Source organism: Syzygium oleosum, unplaced genomic scaffold (assembly GCF_021117445.2).
Source record: "Syzygium oleosum isolate NSW1041296 unplaced genomic scaffold, Sole_v2.1 Sole_v2.12, whole genome shotgun sequence".
NCBI lineage: Eukaryota > Viridiplantae > Streptophyta > Magnoliopsida > Myrtales > Myrtaceae > Syzygium > Syzygium oleosum.
Window position 1 is genome coordinate 7,262,516 of NW_026607496.1, and position 21,505 is coordinate 7,284,020.

Below are 21,505 nucleotides of genomic sequence, written 5' to 3' on the forward strand. Positions count from 1 at the left end.
TTAAAAAAGGTTTAAGACCGAATTGTATGTGCACGTTAGCGCTACGTAGGATGGCCGGCATCGACTAGACCGCCACGTCAGCAATTTCAGGCCAAAATTAGCCTAAAGGACTAAATTAGCAATTCGTTCAAAGTTTTAGGACTAAATTGGCACGATCGAAAGGTTTAGAACTGAATTGGCAATTTTTTAAAAAGTTTAGGATCGAATTGGCAAAATTGAAATGTTTAGAATTGAATTGACCGTCGTACAATAGGTTTAGGACTTTTTGGACAATTTTCCCCAAGTAGAGGTAGGAAATGGGTCAAGAGCCCGTTTATTAACATATATATAATGATTGTGGGTTATTAATGGATTGACTTTAATTTAAGAGCAGACTTAATTGGGTCATTAATGGGTCGGCCTATTAACTTAATGGGTATTAAATGGTCACAAATGGGTTACCCAACAAGCTTAAGTGAATAATAAAAATGTTATTTTTGTTGTAAAATATTGCGTTGCAAGTATATAATAGAGATTAAGTAGAGAATGCAGATAAACACCAAAGATATATATTTTCTCTTTTCATTATGTTCTCATTTCTTACCCAATGACCAAAACTAAATTCCTATTTATAAGAAAATAAGAATGCACATATCATTAATGTCAATGTATTGAATACATATATTGAATAGGGAGATGAACATTCATTGGAGATTGTACATAGAATGTAGGTTACAAATGTACCATAATAGGTACATTGAATATAATGAATATTCATTCATGTATTTTATAACACTCTCCCTTGAATATTCATTGTATTCATTATATTATGAATGTGCATTGAATGATATTGCCTCATTAAAAATCTTAAGCCGGAAAAACCCAGTGGGACAAAAACCGGACAAAAGGGAAAAAGAGTACACAACACAAATTTTAAGATCTCTCCCTTTTGTAGATGCATTAATTGCCTTGTTAAAACTTTAAGCCGGAAAAACCCTGTGGGAAAAAATCGGACAGAAAGAAAAAGAGTGCAATGCATAGTTTATAATATCTCCCCCTCAATTTGAGCTATATAGCCACTGCTGGGGCTAGTCAATCTTGCATCTTAAGAACTCGCCGCATACCAATGCCATATATAAATTTCTCAAAAGTTGACGTTGGCAATGATTTGGTAAAAAGATCTGCAAGATTATTTGTGGATTGAATCTGCTTAACATCAATTTGTCGACTTTCTTGGAGTTCGTGAGTATAGAAAAATTTTGGCGAGATATGCTTGGTCCTATCACCTTTGATATATCCTCTCCTAACTTGTGTAACACAAGCATCATTATCTTCACAAATTATAGTGGGAGAATTGGTAACCGGTGTTAAACAACAAGAATTGTAAATATGTGTTATAACGGATCTTAACCAAACACACTCTCTTCCAGCTTCATATAAAGCAATAATCTCAGAGTGGTTGGAAGATGTAGCTACTAGCGATTGCTTCGTAGAACGCCAAGAAATGACGGTGCCGTTATAACAAAATAAATAACCGGTTTGAGAGCGAGCTTTATGTGGATCGGATCTATATCCAGAATCAGTATATCCAACTAAACCAGAGGTAGTGGAATCCTTGGAATAATATAATCTCAAATCTATGGTTCCTCGGAGATAATGAAAAATGTGTTTAACTCCATTCCAGTGTCTTCGAGTTGGCTCAGAACTAAAACGTGCCAATAAATTTACCGCAAAAGCGATATCTGGTCTCGTACATTGTGCCAAGTACATCAAAGCTCCAATTGCATTGAGATATGGTACTTCAGGACCAAGTATCTTTTCATCAGATTCTCTAGGACGAAACGGATCCTTTTGGGGATCTAGAGACCTTACAACCATAGGAGTGCTCAATGGGTGACCCTTGTCCATGTTGAAGCGTTTAAGTAATCTTTCAATGTATGCTGATTGATGGACGATTATTCCATTTGCTTTATGCTCAAGCTCTAGACCAAGACAAAGTTTGGTTTTACCCAAACCTTTAACTTCAAATTCCCTTTTCAAATACTCAGCAGTTTTAGCTAACTCTTCTGGAGTTCCAATTAAATTTATATCGTCGACATAAACTGCTACAATAGCAAATCCGGTTTCTGATTTCTTAATAAACACGCATGGGCAGATAAGATCATTCTTGTTCATTTCCTTAATTAGGTACTCACTTAGGCGTTGATACCACATGCGACCGGATTGCTTTAACCTGTACAAAGATGTTTGCAATTTTATTGAGAATAAGTTGTGGGGAGTGCATGCATCAGGCATTTTGAATCCCTCGGGAATTTTCGTATAAATATCCGAGTCTAATGAGCCATATAGATATGCCGTCACAACGTCCATAAGACGCATTTCCAATCTTTCAGATAGTACCAGGCTAATGAGAAAACGAAATGTAATCATATCCATCACAGGTGAATATGTCTCATCATAATCAATCCCAGGTCTCTGGGAGAATCCTTAGGCAATGAGTCGGGCTTTATACTTGACAACCTCGTTTTTCTTATTTCGTTTCCGGACAAATACCCATTTATATCCAACGGGCTTTACATTATTAGGGATGCGAGTTATGAGTCCAAAAACCTCTCGTTTGGCTAGGGAAGCTAATTCAGCCTTAATTGCTTCCTCCCATTTAGACCAATCTTGCCTTTGACGACATTCAATAATAGATTGCGGCTTACAATCGTCATCCATAATTTTATGAGCAACTGAGAATGCAAAAGCATCATCAATGATGATTTCATTCCGATCCCAAATCTCATTACAATATGTAATGGGATTCTCAGCATTCCTAGGGTTGGTGATCTTTTCATGGGTTTGTGCCTCTTCAGGGGCAATAAGCTCTTTGGGAGCAAGCATAACACCAAGCTCTTCTGGAGCAGATTCCTAATTCTTTCCCCTTCGTTTTTGAGGAACAGTGTCTTTTGATCCTATCGGTCTACCGCGTTTCAAGTGTGGGGGATTTTGATCCATTTTAGCTTTTCCTTCGGGAACAGCTATCCTAGTTGGAGCATTTGCAGCTGGAATATGAGACTCCGTTACCTTAGTAGCATCATTAAATGCGTCAGGAAGTCTATTGGCCATAGCCTGTAAATGGATTATGAGCCACACCTCGTTTTCACACTCAGGAGTTCTTGGGTCTAATAGAGATAAATTTTTCTCATTCCAGGAGAAAACCTTAAGTGGTTTTTGCTTCGTAGCCATGTCAGTTTTAGGTATCCTAATTGATGGAAACATAGTCTCATTGAAATGACAATCTACGAATCTGGCAGTAAAAAGATCACCAGTAGTTGGTTCCAAGAACTTAATGATGGATGGTGAATTAAACCCAACATAAATGCCCAAATGGCGTTGGGGACCCATTTTCATTCTTTTTGGCGGTGCTACAGGCACCTGTACTGCATAACCAAAGGTGAGTAAATGTGAAATACCAGGTTCATAACCAAGAACCATTTGAAGGGGAGATTGTAAGAGACTAGCAGTGGGGCGCAATCTTATTAGGGCTGCCGCATGCAAAGCTGCATGACCCCATGCTATATCGTTGAGATTCGTTCTCAATAATAGAGTGCGGGCAATGATTTGGATATGTTTAATCAAGGATTCTGCTAATCCATTTTGAGTATGAACATATGCGACCGGGTGCTCAACCTCGATTTCGAGTGAAGCACAATAAGTATCAAAACTCTTTGATGTAAATTCACCAGCATTATCCATCCTTATGCTTTTAATTGGATAATCAGGGAATTGTGCCCGGAGCTTTATAATCTGCGCAAGTAAACGTGCAAAGGTGACATTGCGCATAGATAATAAACAAACATGGGACCATCTACAGGATGCGTCCACTAGTACCATAAAATATCGAAACGGTCCACTTGGTGGTTGTATTGGTCCACAAATATCACCCTAAATTCTTTGCAGGAATAAAGGGGATTCAAGATTAACCTTTGTTATAGAAGGTTTGGTAATGAGTTTTCCTTGTGAACAAGCTTCACAATTATAATCTTTGGACAACAATACCTTTGTATCCTTTAAAGGGTGCCCTTTTGTATTCTGAATTATTCTACGCATCATTGAAGCGCCAGGGTGACCAAGGCGATCATGCCATAATCTAAACTGATCAGGGTTTACCAATCTCCAGGATATGGTGGAGTCGGTTTCAACGGCCTTAACATAATACAAACCCATAGAAGAAGCTTGTAGCTTATTATGGATGGTTTTCAGGCCCATCTTATAAGAGGTAATGTCAATATATTCTTTATTTTGCTCATAAATAGTCTCAATATGGTACCCATTACGGCGTACATCTTTGAAGCTAAGCAGATTCCTTTTTGATCTACTGCTTAGAAACACATCCTCAATATGCAGGATGGTGCCTTTTGGCAAAACAATTGTGGCATTCCCGAAACCATCAATAATCGGAATAGGACTTGATATTGTATGGACATGTGTCTTATGCAATGTCATACTCGAGAAAAAGTGTCTACTATGAAATATGGTATGTGTTGATGCACTATCAAGCAAACAAACATCTTCCTTTTTCTCGGTATTTTCCATTTGCATTTATGTTGACAACTTCAGGTGTCAAGCATCATAAAATTTTCATATTAGTTATAGGGTCAAATAAAATTTCAAAATAATAAATATTATATCAGGTTCATAAGCATTTCATTGCATAACCATATTAAAGAACAATAAAATGTAATACATTTAAAGAAAAGCAACTAGAAAAGAAATTATTAGAATCATAAAATTCGAAGTCTAAGTTGTCATCCACCAGTTTGATTCTTCATCAAAGTAATCAGAGGTCCTCAAAGAAATCAGAGACATCCAGGGATGCATTTGCTACTTCAGGAGCAAGAGGAGTCCCACCAACAGAGATATTGTTGGCCTCAACAATGGTTATGGCAGTAGGATTAATTTCAATGGCGTGAGATTCACCACCCTTGCCCCTATTTTTTAAAGATGCCTGGTATAGATCAACAAAGTGCTTTGGCGTATGACAAGTACGTGACCAGTGCCCAGTCATGCCACATCGATGGCAAATACTTTCATTAGTCACCTCTTTTGCTTCTTTTCTTTGTCATGATTCGGGCCAAAGTTAGATTTCCTAGGACGGTTAAATTTCTTGCCACCCCTTCGAGGATTATGTTCTTGCCTGCGCTTATAGCCCTTAAAATGGCCAGTATTTTTCTCAGAGTTAGGATGTGCTTCAGGCAATGCTTTTGACCAAGCGGGTCTAAGATCATGATTTTTGAGCAGCAATTCATTAGTTTGCTCAGCAGTGAGGAGCCTAGAAATTAATTCAGAGTATGTGGCAAATTGACGCTGCCGGTATTGCTGTTGCAATACAATATTCGAAGCATGGAAGGTGGGGAAAGTTTTCTCTAACAGTTCCGCATCAGTGAGCTTGATACCGCATAACTCAAGCCGAGAAACAATATCAAATAAAGCGGAGTTATAGTCAGACACTGATTTAAAATCTTGCAGTCTGAGATTTTGCCAGTCATATTGTGCTTGAGGGAGGATAACAGTCTTGGTATGATCATACCTATCCTTCAACCTCTTCCACAGGCTCTGAGGGTCTCGAACGGATAAATATTGAGTCTGCAGGCTCTCATGCAAATGATGACGAATAAAAATCAGTGCATTTGCTTTATCTTTTGCATTTGAGGTTCCGTCTTTTGTAATTACATTAGCGAGACCTTGCCCTTGGAGGTGCATTTCCATGTCAAGGCACCAGGATAGATAATTATTTTCACTCACTTCCAGGATGTGGAATTTGGGCTTTTTCAATATTTGCCATAATTCTTGCAAAACAAATGAATCCTTAAATTAATTAGAACGATTTCCAAATATCCACCACCACTTCAGGAGTAAAAGGATACTTTTTAGATTGGAAATTGGCTTCAGGCCAAGAAAAATAAAAATGAAGAATTGATAGGAGAAGATGAAGTATAAGTTGATTAATGAAAACAAAGAGAACACTTACCTTGCAAAAATTATTTACTTAGTTGGTAGATCTTCGTGCAGATAACTTGTTGTAAAATATTGCATTGCAATTCCTTACCAAAAAAAAAAAATATTGCATTGCAAGTATATAATAGAGAGAATAGAGATTAAGTAGAGAATGCAGATAAACACCAAAGATATATATTTTTCTCTTTTCATTATGTTCTCATTTCTTATCCAATGACCAAAACTAAACTCCTATTTATAAGAAAACAAGAATGCACATATCATTAATGTCAATGTATTGAATACATACATTGAATAGGGAGATGAACATTCATTGGAGATTGTATGTAGAATGTAGGTTACAAATGTACCATAATAGGTACATTGAATATAATAAATATTCATTCATGTATTTCATAACAATTTTCATATTTTTAAATTTCTGACTTTTTAATTTTAATTTTAATTTTTTAAAATTATTTTTCTTTTCTTTTTTTTTCTTCTTCCTCTGCCGGTGGCCCGCCACAGCAATGGCCGGAGGCCGGCCACAGGTGGGGAAGAAGAAAAAAGAAAAAAAGAAAAGGAAAAAGGAAAAGAAAAAAAGAAAAAGAAAAGAAAATTAATTAAAATATTATTTGCAAAAATAAAAATAAAAAATTATTAAAAAAACATTTTCGTTTTCTTGAAAACATTTTCTAGAAATGTCATATTTTCCGAGAGACAAATAGAGCCTCAATTTTTTTTAAAAAAAAATATAAATTGTTCACTAGATTTGTATTGCATTAAAATATTTTAGCAATACAAATTTTTTTAAATAATTATCAGAATTAAGCTTTTCTAGATTTGATTAAATGGGTCGGGTCAAGTATGGGTCGAGAAATTTGCTTTGTGATAAATGGATCATAAACAGGTTAAATGAGTCAAGTTGGGTCGGACCATTTATGACCCGACCCAAACTCAACTCGACCCACCCATTTAACAGGTTTAATGTCAAGATAGCATAATAGTTGTTTAGAATCCTAGTTTTAAAAAGTACATCCTTATGCTGCCAGTTTGAATAGTCGAAAAAATGCATGTTCTAAGGCTACGATAATGCCGAGATGAAATCTCTAGTCTTAGAATATGTCGATATGCTGCCCAGTTGAATAGTCAAAAGAGGTATAATTTCTTAAGAGGTGTATGGTGCTATTCAAATTTCTTCCTTCTTTTGAGTAGTTATTTAATGGAGGAGGTATTTAAGTGATATAATTTTCTTCGATGTCATTTCGGTAATCCACTATTGCCTTCTCGTTTTGTCCACTTTGCACATTGATAGTTGTTTTCCTCACATGCTACTATGTTATGCATTAGAAGCTTTGCACGTTAGGTAAGTCTTATCAAAATATTATACGCTAGAAACTTTGCATAACGTAATTGTGTGTGAGCAATTTTTACAAAGAAGTTATTTCAATTCTGATTGTGCGTTGATAGTCTTTTAAAGAGTATCCAGGTAAAATAATAGGAAATATCCCATTAAAATAAGAGAAAATTATATACGACTTCTTAAATGTAATATCAATTGCGCGTTTGCCCTTTTAATACCATTTAGTAAACTCTAATGAGAGTATTTTGAAAAGAGAAAAGAGAAAATATTTCTGAAAATAAAAACCCCCTTCATGTCACATAATAAATGTGTACACTTAGGAAGGTCATTGACTCATTTCTTCTATAAACAGACTAGTCTTTATTGTCAAAAAGGATAGGGACAGGCGATCAACACTCATGACCCTTTATTAACGTTACTATAAAAAGTCCTACAACCACTATGAAAAATTCCAAATCGATCCATAGTGCGAAACCCAAAGGTACGAGGTTTTTTAATAAATATACTAGCAGTCAGGAAGTCTCTCCACACGAGATATGTCGCAGCTAGGCCACGCAACACGAGCCGTTTATAGATTATGTGACCCATTTATCGCTAAGTCAACCTCCTTGGTGATGATTTCATATATACCCCGTAGGCATCGGTAATATTATTTGTTTTCAAAAAATTATGAGAAACTTATAAGTGAACTTTCATTTGTATGTGTGTGCGCGGGGCAAAAGTTTCAAATATTTCAAATTCGATTGGATACATGTACTCCATGAGATTTAAATTTTAAAAAAAAAATGTAAGAACGAAAAGTTTATGGATAATGACAAAAATGGTCCCTGAAATTTGGCCTAATGTACAATGTGGTCCCCGAACTTTTGGTACAAGTTCAATTTAGTCATGAACTATAAGCTAATGTTCAATGTTATCCTACAATTAATTCGAGTTCATAGACAACATGGAGCATTTTAAAAATTTAGGGACTATATTATATATTGAGCTAAAGTTTATCAATCATATTGTATATTAAGCTAAAGTTTAATGAACATTTATGTCACTTTTCCAAAATTTATCGGTATGGTCAAAACCACTTCGATAATATCACGTGGGCCCGCCCGCCCTCCTTGGATGGTCGTCTCTGGAGAACACGTCTGATTCGAAAGCTCAATGTCAAATCCAACGGCTCCAAACCCCTCGACACCCCCCACGTTTGTTTAATCCAACATTGCCCTCGACCCCCTCCCCTTCTATATTCCCTCTTCTCTCTCTCTCTCTCTCTCTCCGCGCAACTTCTTCCTCCGCTTTCTCAACGGCTGTCCGGCGCCGACGTATCGGAGACGCCGCCGCCGCCGGCCAGATCTCTCCCCGCCTCGCCCCCTCGGCTCCCGATCTGGTATCCTCCGCGACAATTCCGCCCGGCGCGACGGCGAGATCTCCATCTCGCTGTCGCTCCGGTTCCCGATTTGGAACCCGGCTCGATGGGTGTGTTCGATTGGGCCTGGTTCGCTCACGTAGCATCTTGGTCGGTTTCTTTCCTTTATAGGTTCTTGTCTGCCTGAGGTCGGGCGCGTCGAGCGGTGTTGTTGAGTACGAGGAATGGCTGTCGCGCCGGCGCGGGCTCGGGCCGATTACGACTACCTCATAAAGCTCCTCCTGATCGGCGATAGCGGTATGCCCTGCCCTTCGATTTTTTCCCCCTTTCTCTTCTGGGGCTTTTGCGCTTGCGCGCGAGAAATGGATTCGGTGGTTCCCGTAACCAGAACCCGATCTCGTCGTTGTCTCTCAGTTGTAATCCGGCTCGAATTTGGAGTTCTCGTGGTCCGAACTGGGCATTGGGCTATGTTTGATTGGTTAGCTGGTGTTGTCGAATTCGAAGTTAGGGAAAAGAGTCGATGATAATCTCGTATCGTTGTTCTGTACGATCTTTCTTCATTGGGTTCGGGACCCGGAGCCGAACCCCTGCTAAGTTTGGGGATTTCGACTGAAATGCTGAGGAAGATAGTGGTAGGGTGAGCTCATCTTGTTTTTTGATGGCATAAAGACTGCACTGGCATATACTTTAGCGAGGTTTAAGTGGCTTGGTACCTTAGACTAATAGGGAGGCTTTGTAGATTGTCGTATGATCTCTTGGTGGATTGGAGACCATTTGGATTGTTGTTTTGGGACTACTTTGGTTATCTATACTGCTTGTTTTGCTAGTATGTTGAGTGAAAAGTTCTCTTTAATGGTCTTAACATTATATTTGTTAAAGACTGACATGTTAAGCTACCATACAAGGAATAATCGCAATATCTAATGTATTGTCTTATTTCGTCATTGCTTTGAAGATTAAAACTTTCCTTTCTAAATATGGTTAACCAGTTCTGATAGGCACTCGTTAATGTGATCATCTTCATATTATACATATTTTCAAGGTGGAAAGGAAGTTTTTAAGGAGTTGAATGTGGGAAAAAGTAATTTATGTAATACTCATACGACATTGTATGCGGACGTGACATCACCAACTAGCAAAGTGCTACTACGCTATCCTTCATAGCAAAACAACATTTATTACCGTCCCTTGTAAAGGAGAACGACATATGAATACAAACATTTGATTGATTAAGCGTGTGATATGTTATCCCCTTTGTACATGTACAAACTGTTTTTTTTCGAAATATTGTAATTTGTGAGTTAATGCTTCAATTACTTGTCAATTCTGAAATGGACTAGCAGTGATCATCTCATATCTCCTTCTCTTCTGGCATTACTTATGGCAGGTGTCGGTAAGAGTTGCCTCCTCTTGCGCTTTTCAGATGGTTCCTTTACTACCAGCTTTATAACAACTATTGGGTGGGTCTATCAGAAACAAATTTTGTTTCAGTTCTGATGTTGAGAAGCGCAACTAATCGTAGTAGCTTGTCTTTTTAATTCGCAGGATCGATTTCAAGATCAGGACTATAGAGCTAGATGGAAAACGAATTAAATTGCAAATTTGGGATACTGCTGGACAAGAGAGGTTCCGAACAATTACAACTGGTCAGTGTCTGGCTTCAAATACAGTTGGGCCATGGGGTGGCGAATGTTTAACTCATAAGTTGGATCAATGTTTATTTACCCAATAAAGTAAATGTTGGCCAGTAAAAGGAAAAGCTAATAATATGGATGGGTAATAGTTCCTTCACCAGTTTTTTTCCAATTGCTTTCTGTGGAAGTTTTAAAAATATCAGGATTTCTTTTTCTATTTGATTTTGAGAGTACATACATACTTACGTAGTGCTTCGTCCTTGGCATTTCACTTCATGTCATAACATAATAGTTGGTTATGTTTTGAATTGCTTTCAAGAGTTGCCTTCTCAATATTGAAGAGTGAGTTCATAAAATCTTAGCTTATACTTGAGAACTTTATATGCAGGAGTACAGCTTATGCCTTGTATGTAATTAGGTCCTTACTGATCGCGCTTTGATCAGAAAAATTTTGTGTAACAACTTCTCTCTTTATGGCTGTCCATATCTGCCAGCCTGAGTGATTGTTGAAGTTGGTAACCGGATTATCTTTGTGTTGCAGCTTACTACCGTGGGGCCATGGGTATACTCCTTGTGTATGATGTGACTGACGAATCATCTTTCAACAGTAATTGGTTCTCCCTCATCAGTTATCTCTTGCATAGTTGTTTCTTTCTCTTTCATGTTTGAAAATTAGGTTAACATAATTGTGTCAATTTGGAGTACAGTCCTGTTCTGATCCAGGATTTATTTGTCTTTTGCACACCCTATTCCTTTAGGTTGATTCAGTTTATCTCTTCCTTCAGATATCAGAAATTGGATCCGTAACATTGAACAGCATGCTTCTGATAATGTGAACAAGATACTTGTCGGTAACAAGGCTGATATGGATGAGAGCAAAAGGGTATGTCATATCCCTGCATCATGGATGCCTCCATGTTGTTATACATTCATCTGCTGGTCATTTTTGTTGATATTTGTTAGTACTTGATGGGTCCTTCTCCTTTTGCAGGCTGTTCCTACCTCAAAGGGCCAAGCACTGGCCGATGAATATGGTATCAAGTTCTTTGAGACTGTAAGTACAGTTGGCTTTCTCTTATTGAAATTTTTACTAGATTTTGTTACTTCCTGTCAGTGCTGAGTATGTCTTCTATTTCAGAGTGCCAAGACAAACTTGAATGTAGAGGAGGTTTTCTTTTCAATAGCGAGAGCTATCAAGCAAAGGCTTGCAGAAAACGACACAAGATCTGAGGTACGTGTTTTCTATATCACGATTAAAGCTTGTGATTTTCAGTGCTTATCAAGTTTTTTTGCTCATTAAAATAGATTGTGCCAGGGACCACAGTCATAGCTTTTCTTACGGAACATCTCATTCTTCATGCAGTGGGTAAATAAGTAGTACTGCATAATTAGTAAAGAGCTGACCAGATTAACCTGTTCTGCCGACAAGTATTATCACGGCTTTCCACAGATGTCTCTTGCCTCGCGAATAAATTTTTGTATTAACCTCTGGTGCACGGTCTTTGTATCGTGTTTTTTTAAACAAGCCACCTCCATCACCGTTGATATAGGTAGTTATTTTTTTAAGAACTAACTAACCATCCAAATCAATGGTGATAAAGTTGGCTTGTTTTAAAAAAGGTGACACAGCGTGTACCATAAAGAAGACCTAGATTTGAAGGCCAAATCTAGCTTTGTGTGCAAAACTGTCCTCTTCAATAGGTTTTTCAATACCTATACATGTGTTAACAAACTCTATTTTGCCAACAAGATACAGCTCAAATGCTTTTAAAATTTTTCTATCGGATATTCTGTGCGCGCGCGCTTTGTTGGGCTGGAGGGGCATTTTAGGTTGGCACTTGAAGTTTCTTGAAAATTTTCCTCTGAGAGTACCGGAAAAGGAGGAAAAAGAGTCTAATTTCTTTCTGCAGATATCAATTATCTGTTCCCGATTCTTGACCTCTTTGCTGTTTGGTCAAACTATTGCAGCCTCAAGCAGCAATTAGGATCAATCAGCCTGATCAGGCATCAGGGTCCTCTCAAGCGCCGCAGAGATCTGCTTGCTGCGGTTCTTAAGCAAGTTTTGCTCAAGTCACTGCAGTAGTGGGGAAAATTGATTTTGTTATATATCCGGTTGCTCCCATTGTTCTCGCTATACTACCTCACTAAATGCTGCTTTTTGTGTGGATGGTAGATCTGTCAACATCCAATAGAAGAATGAATTCTTGGGCAACTGTAATATGAGGAACTAATTATGTGCAGATTCCTGCTGGGATTTTATCTCATTAAGTTTGACATCACCTTATCAACTCTACTGTATTTTTTCCTGGAAAAGGTTGCTATGATATTCTGGTAAGTTTTAAGCCACAAATTAGTCTCATTTGCCCTTCAAAGTGAAGCTCTTTATAGATGCTGAAATTCCTTTTGAGGTGCTAATGCTCACGGCTCTGTTTTGCTTTGCTACGACTCTCACGGAGTTCCTTTTTTCTTTTGTATGCTCTATCGTCCTTGGTTTTTTTCTTTTAAAGTGCATTTACTAATTAATGATAAGTGTGCCGCTGACTGAAGGTGAGATATGATGTATTTGTTGAAAAGAAAAGGGGGGTAACTCCATTCTACTTGGTAAAGAGGGTTAGGATTCTATGGAGTACTGTACATCTGATTGGTGTGGATTATAGTATTTGGTATCATCGGATTGCAATCCCATTTCTTCCTTGACATTCCAAGATATGAAGCAGCTTTTTACTGCGAAAGTTGGGAAAGCACTTGCATTAAGTTTCGGTTTGATGCAGATGAAACTCTTCACGGCAGTTCCAATTGTGTACTCGGGCTCTTTAGCTAGTGCCTTACGCTGGGTGAACGGCTTCAAGTTCTTTTTGGGTCATCACTAGTGCTTTCTCCTATGTGTGGTGAAGATGCTAGATTAACAAAACATGAAATGCTCAGATTTTTTTCTATGAGCTTATTGTCTTAGTCATTGATTTGAATTTCGAAGTCGTATGATCGCAATTGATCGTCTTTGACTTTCGAACTGACCTACTGTCTGGTATGATGGCAAATGATTAAGGAGAACCCAGCTTCCTTTTTGATTCATTACATGTAACGTGGGGGTTTCTTTGCCATAACTTCTAATTAGGAAGAGCTCTCAGCTTCTTCATCACACTTTCCCTCACTTCCGTACGTGGTGAGCGATGTACTTTAGTGGTGGTTTATTGATGTAATTACATCGTCAACTGGAGTCCCCCATTCATTAGCTTAGTATACAGGGGAAATCTCTCAAAGTGCTACCTAGTGAAAGTGTCCCAATTAGATACATCTACACTGCAATGCAGGGGGACAAACTTCCTAGTTTTAGTGACAGTCGACTGTAGAAATGGACACGGGTCGGTGCCCCAATCCGGGGCAAATTTTATCCACAAGATAAAAAAATGGAAGGGAGAAAATCGGGGAGACGGGGATCCGCCCCACCAATAAATGTGTACAAAAAGTATGTTTCATATATGTTATATACAAAAATATTCTTTAAGCATTTTATTATGTATCTCACCTATTTTAGTTTTAATTTAACGGGTTAAGAATTACAAAATTACTACTTGCTTGCTTAAGAGTTGAAAATGAGAGGTTTTATCTTTTATAGAATATGCTAACTCATAATTTTAATTGTTCAACCAACGTGGGACAAGGCTTTTGAGTTTATGTGCAAGCACAATTCTTAATTACTATAATATGCAATGCAAACTAGGAAGGTTCTCTAGGTAAGTAGAGTGGGACAATTGTGTTTCATGTGTTCTATCTCAATTTGTTCCACATAGATTAGTTTGTGAAGTTTGGAGTTTACTTGACTCTATAAAACGAAAACAATACCAAAAAACCCTAGATTTATTATATGGATGTCAATTCAGTCATAAACCTTTCAATTTAGCCAATTTAATCATTAACATTTTAATGATTTGCCAATATAGCTCTTCCGGCTAATTTTGAATGGAAATTGTTGATGTGAATGTTGGCCGTTTTACGTGGCACGGCCGGTGCTAACGCAGACAATTTTTTCAATTTTTAATAGTTTTTTTCAATTTTTTTCCTTTTCTTTTCTTTTCTCTTTTTCTTTTTTTTTCCTTATTTCCCTTAGCCGGTCTGCAGCCATGGTAGTGGCCGATGAAGGTCACCAGATCAGGGCGAGGGCCGCAACGCCCTTGCCTAGGCCCTTCTCGACATAAGCAAAGGCCCACGAGCCCTCGCCCAATGGCCGACCAGGGCTGTGACGCCCTGGTTGTGGCCAGCAAGGGCCGCAATGCTCTCGCCGACCATCGTACTAAAAAGAAAAAAAAAAGAAAAGGAAAAAAAGAAAAAATTCAAAAAATTGATTAAAAATTGCAAAAATTGCTTGCCTTAGCTCTGCCCATGCCACGTAAGATGACTAGCGTCCACATAAGCGATTTCCAGCCAAAATTAGCTAGAAGCACTACATTGGCAAATTGTCAAAAGATTTATGATTAAATTGACCAAATTAAATTGAGGAATACGGTGAGTTCACGTGGTAGTGGAAGCAGTTATTTGACTTCTTCAAGTTTTGGAAGTTCTCATTCCCGAATCTAGATTTAGATCTAGGAGCTCTTCTCTCCTAATCTAGATTTAGATTTGAGAGTTCCTTAAATGTGTTTCTATGCTCGTTCAATCTCTCCTGATTTAGATCTAAGTTTGGGAGCCTGTTCATCATTTTTTTGTTGTCTCTGCACGGTGACGGCGTTGAAGATGTTGAAACTAAGCATGCACCGACCACTGGGCAAACCACAACTATTGGAGGAGATTATGGTGTGTGTTCATCACTTATGATGATGTGATATTCTGTGATCGATCGTCATTCGTTTTGCTTTAATGCTCAGACAGATTTATTCTTGTGGGATGATGATGCGGAATCTATTAGTGGTGCGTTTCTGGACCAATTGGACAGGCAGAAGTCCAAAAGAAAGGCGAAACGGTGATGCGACTAGAACCGGCGGACCCGGTCAACGACATCGGATTGAGCTCAAATTCGGTCTGTTAAAGCGAAACGGCGTTCTGAACACAACTCACTGCCTTTGGCTGTGATCTACGATGGATTTTGGCGATTCGAGATCGTTTAGATGGGTTTTTCTATTATTTTAATATTTTTTATGAGTTAATTTAAAAAGGCAGTTTCCTAATTTTGATGTTTTACGCTTTCCAATTTTAGTAGGGTTATAATTAAAAAAAAAGGCAATTTCCTAATTTTGATGTTTTACGCTTTCCAATTTTAGTAAGGTTATGTTATAGGTACATAAGCTTGTTTAAGGGTTTGTTTTGACATTCAGAACATTATCATTAATATTGAATTTCGAGATTTCTTTCTCTAAGCAAGGTTTTGCTTGAATTAGTTGCTGAACGCTGCGTCAGGTAGTATCAGAGCCAATGGCGACTGGTGGTGGTCTTCGTGACGATGCTCAGGAGACTGGAGCCCCAACCCTTGGGGACGACGCGCTGCAACGTTTGGAGCAGCGTTTAATGGAACGCTTGGATCAACGACTCGATCAAAGTCTTCGTCGTTTCGAAGAACGATTTGACGAGTTAACAGATCGGTTCGAAGGTCTCGGCGTTGATGTGAACCGGAATCGGCGGAACGACAGAAGGCCGGGTGCAGATCTTGCTCGCGGTGATCCTGTTGATAGGCCTGTTCCTGTCCGCAGGTTGCATAACCCTCTGTTTTCAGAGAGTTTGGAAGAAGAAGAAAACGATTATTTTGATGCGGAACGCGCTGATTATGGCGGCAGACGTCGTCATGGAGGATTTCAAAGAGGATATGATCAGAGAGATGGAAGACGACGTTACGACGATCGTGAAGGTAATGACTTTAAATTGAAAGTCGATATTCCTTATTTTAATGGAAGTCTGGGCGTAGAAGAATTTCTGGATTGGCTTGCTGATATAGATAGATTTTTCGATTATATGGAGACCCCTGGTGAGAAAAGGGTGCGATTAGTAGCCTGTAGATTAAAGGGGGGTGCGTCTGCATGGTGGGAGAGATTGCAGAATAAGAGGGAGCGAGAAGGGAAAGATAGAGTTCGAACTTGGACTAGAATGAGGAGGCTGTTGAAGCAGGAATTCCTTCCACTCGATTATAAACAGATTATGTTCCAACAGTACCAACATTGCCAGCGGGGCAATCGGACTGTGCATGAGTATACAGCCGAATTTATGAGATTGGCGGAGCGAAATAATTTATCAGAGACGGAGGGACAGCAGGTGGCCAGATATCTTGATGGTTTGAAACCCTTCATTAGAGATAAAATAGGAGTACAGTTTCTGCAAAATTTAACTGAAGCCAAGAATATGGCGATGAAGACAGAATTGATGTAGCAAGACAGGGGAAGAAGAGGCTACAAAAATTATCGAGGTAGCAGTTCGAGCAGTTCAGTAGAGAAGAGCAGTTTCAATAATCGCTTTAACGCAGGGCGAAATCAGGAATATAAGGCGGTAGAAAAGCGCCCTATGAACAATGCGAGGGATAAGGGAACGCAAGCACAGAAAACTGCGAACCCTAACCCTTATGCTAAACCAGCAGCGATAAAGTGTTACAGGTGTAATCAGCCTGGGCACCGATCTAATGAATGCCCTCAGAGAAAGACCGTAAACGTAGCAGCGAGAGAAGAGGAGGAGGATGGATATTGCTGTGCGCTGGATGGTGAGGACGATGATTTTGAAGATGAAGAAGAGGAGCAAGTAAACTGTGTGGTGCGTAGAATGATATTAGCTCCAAAACAGGAAGATGATTCGCAACGCCATCAGTTATTCCGAACCAGGTGCACCATTCTGGGAAAGATCTTTGCTGTGGTTATTGATAGTGGAAGCATGGAGAATATCATTGGGAAGGAGGCAGTGAAGAAGTTGGGAATACCCGTGGAGAAGCATCCTAGTCCCTATACGTTATGATGGATTAAATCTGGAGCGGAAAGCATTCAGGTGATTGAACGATGCAAAATTCCATTCTCCATTGGAAAATATCATGATGAGCTGTATTGTGATGTAGTAGATATGGATATATGTCATGTGTTATTTGGGAGACCGTGGCAATTTGATGTAGATGCTCAGCATTCGGGAATGAGCAATCAGTATAACCTCGTGAAGGATGGAGTGAAGTATACGTTACTGCCACTGAAGAACAAAGGAAAACAATCTGCTGAAAGTAATTTCCTTACCCTTACGAGGAAATTTGAAGCTGAGGTTAAGGAGACCCGACAGATTCACGTGCTAGTCGTGAAACAAGCAATTGAGACTGAGGCTGAATTATAAGTGGAGGAGCAGCCTGAAGCAATCAGGCCTTTATTGAAGGAATTTAGCGAACTGATGCCTGAAGAGATTCCAGATGGGTTGCCGCCTATGCGTGATATTCAGCACCATATAGACTTAATTCCTGGTGCTAGTCTGCCTAATTTACCGCACTACAGGATTAGTCCTAAAGAAAGCGAGATTCTAAAAGAGAAGGTGGATGAGTTGTTGCGAAAGGGGCACATTCAGAATAGCATGAGCTCATGTGCTGTTCCGGCCTTGTTGACTCCTAAGAAAGATGGGAGTTGGCGGATGTGTGTAGATAGCAGGGCCATTAATAAGATAACCGTGGGTTACAAGTTTCCAATTCCGAGATTGGATGACATGCTGGATAAGTTGCACGGTGCTAAGTGGTTCTCGAAGCTGGATTTGAAGAATGGATACCATCAGATTCGGATTCGGCCCGGAGATGAGTGGAAGACAGCTTTCAAAACAAAGGAGGGGTTGTACGAATGGTTAGTGATGCCTTTCGGACTTTCCAATACTCCAAGCACTTTCATGAGACTTATGAATCAGGTTCTGAAATATTTTATTGGCAAATTTGTTGTAGTTTATTTTGATGATATCCTGATTTATAGTAAGACCGAGGAGGATCATCTATTACACTTAAGGGAGGTATTGACAGCTTTGCAGATTAATAAGCTGTATATTAATCTTAAGAAGTGCAGTTTTTTAACTAATAAGCTGTTATTTCTGGGGTTTATTATTACTGCTGAAGGAATAGAGGTAGATGAGGCGAAGGTAAGAGCAATCAGAGAGTGGTCGACACCTAAAACAGTTTCTGACGTTAGGAGTTTTCATGGGTTGGCTACTTTCTATCGGCGATTTATTAAGAATTTCAGTACTATCGCAGCCCCGATTACTGAATGTATGAAGAAAGACAAATTTCTATGGGGAGAGGAAGCAGAGAATAGTTTTGCTATTCTGAAGGAAAAGTTATGTACTGCACCTGTTCTTGCCTTACCTGATTTTGATAAACTTTTTGAAGTGGACTGTGATGCTAGTGGAGTTGGTATAGGAGCTGTTTTATCTCAAGAGCGCAGACCAATTTGCTATGTCAGTGAGAAGCTTAGCGAGGCAAGACAAAAGTGGAGCACTTATGACAAAAAAATTTATTCTATTGTAAGGGCTTTGAAGACCTCGGAGCATTATTTAATTGGGAAAGAATTCGTCCTTTATTCTAATCATGAAGCTTTGAAGTATCTAAATAGTCAGAAGAGGATTAGCAAAGATATGCATGCGCGATGGTGTCAATTTTTGCAAAAATTTCCTTTCAGATTACAGCACAAGTCAGGTGTGCATAATGTCGTAGCAGATGCATTGAGTAGGAGAGCTGGCTTGTTGATTACAGTAAGCCAAGACATCTTGGGGTTTGAGCAGTTGAAAGATTGTTATGCAGATGATGATGACTTTGGGCAAATTTGGAAGTCATGTGCTTCTGGTCAACCTGTGCAAGAATTTTATGTGCAGGATGACTATTTGATGTGTAGCAACCAGCTTTGCCTTCCTTGAACATCATTACCAGAGAAGGTAATTCGTGATTTACATGATGGAGGATTAGCTGCACACCTGGATCGTGATAAAACTATTGCTGCAGTCCGGGAGCGATTTTACTGGCCCCAGTTGCGTAGAGATGTCAGCAGGTACGTACAAAAGTGTTATGTTTGCCAGACTGCTAAGGGGAAATCTAATAATACAGGTTTATATATGCCATTACCTGTTCCTGACAATATATGGGAAGATCTGTCCATGGATTTTGTGCTTGGTTTACCACGGACACAAAGAGGCGTGAATTCTGTTTTCGTTGTGGTTGACAGATTTTCCAAGATGGCGCACTTCATTCCTTGTAGGAAAACTTCTGATACAGTAAGTGTGGCCAGATTATTCTTTAAGGAAGTGGTTTGTTTGCATGGTGTGCCCAAGTCTATTACCTCAGATAGGGATAGTAAATTTCTAGGGCATTTTTGGCGGACTTTATGGAAGCTGTTTGATTCATCTTTGAATTTCAGTAGCACTGCTCACCCGCAGACTAATGGGCAAACAAAGGTGGTTAATAGAACTCTGGGAAACTTGATTCGAAGCATTTGTGGAGATAAGCCGAAGCAATGGGATGTTGCTTTATCACAAGCAGAGTTTGCTTATAATAATGCAGTTCATAGTTCTATTGGCAAGTCGCATTTTTTTGTTGTTTATACAAAGGCGCCTTAGCATGCTCTGGATTTGGTACAGTTGCCTAAGCAAGCGGATAAAAGTATAACAGTGGATCATATGGCTAAACAGATTGTGGAGGTGCATCATGAAGTCAAACAGAAGCTGGAGGAAGCTAATCAGAAGTATAAAGCTGCAGTAGATAAGCACAAGCGGAAGCAGGTATTTGCGGTAGGTGATCAGGTCATGGTTTTTCTTCGTAAAGAGCGATTATCAGTTGGATCTTATAGTAAATTGCAGCAAAAGAAGTATGGGCCTTACACTGTCAACAAGAAGATCAACGATAATGCTTATGTTATAGACCTTCCACATAGCATAGGCATATCCAACACTTTTAATGTTGCTGATTTGTCACCGTTTCATGAGTCCACAGAGCCGTTATATCCAGATTCTGATTTTAACTCGAGAACGAGTTCTTTTCAAGTGGAGGAGAATGATGCGGAATCTATTAGTGGTGCGTTTCTGGACCGATTGGACAGGCAGAAGTCCAAACGGAAGGCGAAACGGTGATGCGATTAGAACCGGCGGACCCGATCAAAGACATCGGATCGAGCTCAAATTCGGTCTGTTGAAGCGAAACGACGTTCTGAACACAACTCACTGCCTTTGGCTGTGACCTACGATGGATTTTGGCGATTCGAGATCGTTTAGATAGGTTTTTTTATTATTTTAATATTTTTTATGAGTTAATTTAAAAAGGCAGTTTCCTAATTTTGATGTTTTACGCTTTCCAATTTTAGTAGGGTTATAATTTAAAAAAAGGCAATTTCCTAATTTTGATGTTTTACGCTTTCCAATTTTAGTAAGGTTATGTTATAGGTATATAAGCTTGTTTAAGGGTTTGTTTTGACATTCAGAACATTATCATCAATATTGAATTTCAAGATTTCTTTCTCTAAGCAAGGTTTTGCTTGAATTACTCGCTGAACGCTACGTCAGATGAGAATATGCTTATCACAACAGTTTGTGCTTTATTAGTTTACTTTGTTGTTTGTGATTTGTTTTGTTTTGAATTTCTCATGTATCATCTTGAAATCTCGAGATATGAAAGAAACATTTCCTTTCGACCAAAAGAAACATTGAAAACTTTAATTTATGCATACTAATAAACAAAATGCACGCGAGCGTTTATAAGAAAATAGATTGAAAGATTAAGGGAAAATTTCAAATTAGTACCCAAAGTGGGGTCATTTTCTCAAAAAAAAGTCCAAAGTGGATATAGTGCCAAATAAGGGCAGGAAGTGCCCAATTAGTCTCAAGTAAGGGCCTGAGTTCACCGGCCGATCAAATGATCACCGGCCGGCAAACACATCACTGTTCCGATGATCGGAATAATGGTAATTTCGTCTTTTACTTTTTAAATTTTTCTGTTCCTTTATCTTTTCTTTTTCTGTTTTTTTTTTCCTCTTTTCCCTCCGCCGGCCATAGCCGGGGCCGGCGAAGGTTGCCGGCCTTGGGCGGAGGCTGCCCTCGCCGGCGTCGGGCGAGGGCTGCCCTTGCCGGCGTTGGGTCGCCCTCGCCCGGGCTGGGCGGGCGAGAGCAACCCTTGCTCTCGCCGAATCTGGCGAGGGTTGCCCTCGCCCGCCCAGCCCAGGCGAGGGCGGCCCTCGCCCAACACCGATGAGGGTGACCCGGGGTTGGGCTGCCCTTGCCGGCGTC

The 21,505-nt window shown here is 39.3% G+C and overlaps 2 protein-coding genes across 3 annotated transcripts; one reads left to right on the plus strand and one right to left on the minus strand.

Annotated features, from left to right (window-relative positions):
* Positions 1 to 4,804: 4,804 nt before the first annotated feature.
* Positions 4,805 to 5,733, minus strand: LOC115667127 (uncharacterized). The gene is made up of 2 exons (XM_030588742.2): positions 5,066 to 5,733; positions 4,805 to 4,955 (listed from the first exon to the last, which is right to left on the minus strand). Exons 1-2 carry the CDS (start codon positions 5,731 to 5,733, stop codon positions 4,805 to 4,807), a joined length of 819 nt encoding a protein of 272 aa, XP_030444602.2.
* A 2,811-nt stretch (positions 5,734 to 8,544) lies between these two features.
* Positions 8,545 to 12,660, plus strand: LOC115672341 (ras-related protein RABE1c-like). Of its 2 annotated transcripts, none has more exons than XM_056316791.1 (9): positions 8,545 to 8,705; positions 8,856 to 8,981; positions 10,072 to 10,144; positions 10,230 to 10,330; positions 10,860 to 10,961; positions 11,104 to 11,201; positions 11,310 to 11,372; positions 11,457 to 11,549; positions 12,287 to 12,660. In XM_056316791.1, the coding sequence occupies exons 2-9, from the start codon at positions 8,909 to 8,911 to the stop codon at positions 12,371 to 12,373; spliced, it is 690 nt and encodes a 229-aa protein (XP_056172766.1). In that variant the 5' UTR covers positions 8,545 to 8,705; positions 8,856 to 8,908; the 3' UTR covers positions 12,374 to 12,660. The 2 variants fall into 2 exon arrangements, with proteins under 2 accessions (XP_056172766.1, XP_030449993.1); XM_030594133.2 differs by having other exon boundaries at positions 10,860 to 10,925.
* The last annotated feature ends 8,845 nt before the right edge of the window (positions 12,661 to 21,505 follow it).

What these genes read in the sequence shown, in the direction of transcription:
- LOC115667127 (XM_030588742.2), bottom strand. Translation starts at nt 5,733, where the DNA reads ATGGAAATGCACCTCCAAGGGCAAGGTCTCGCTAATGTAATTACAAAA. An exon ending in AAAGAAAAGAAGCAAAAGAG is followed by an intron (nt 4,956 to 5,065) that starts GTGACTAATGAA and finishes TTTAAAAAATAG; the next exon opens with GGGCAAGGGTGGTGAATCTC.
- LOC115672341 (XM_056316791.1), top strand. Translation starts at nt 8,909, where the DNA reads ATGGCTGTCGCGCCGGCGCGGGCTCGGGCCGATTACGACTACCTCATA. An exon ending in CCTCCTGATCGGCGATAGCG is followed by an intron (nt 8,982 to 10,071) that starts GTATGCCCTGCC and finishes TACTTATGGCAG; the next exon opens with GTGTCGGTAAGAGTTGCCTC. An exon ending in AAAACGACACAAGATCTGAG is followed by an intron (nt 11,550 to 12,286) that starts GTACGTGTTTTC and finishes AAACTATTGCAG; the next exon opens with CCTCAAGCAGCAATTAGGAT.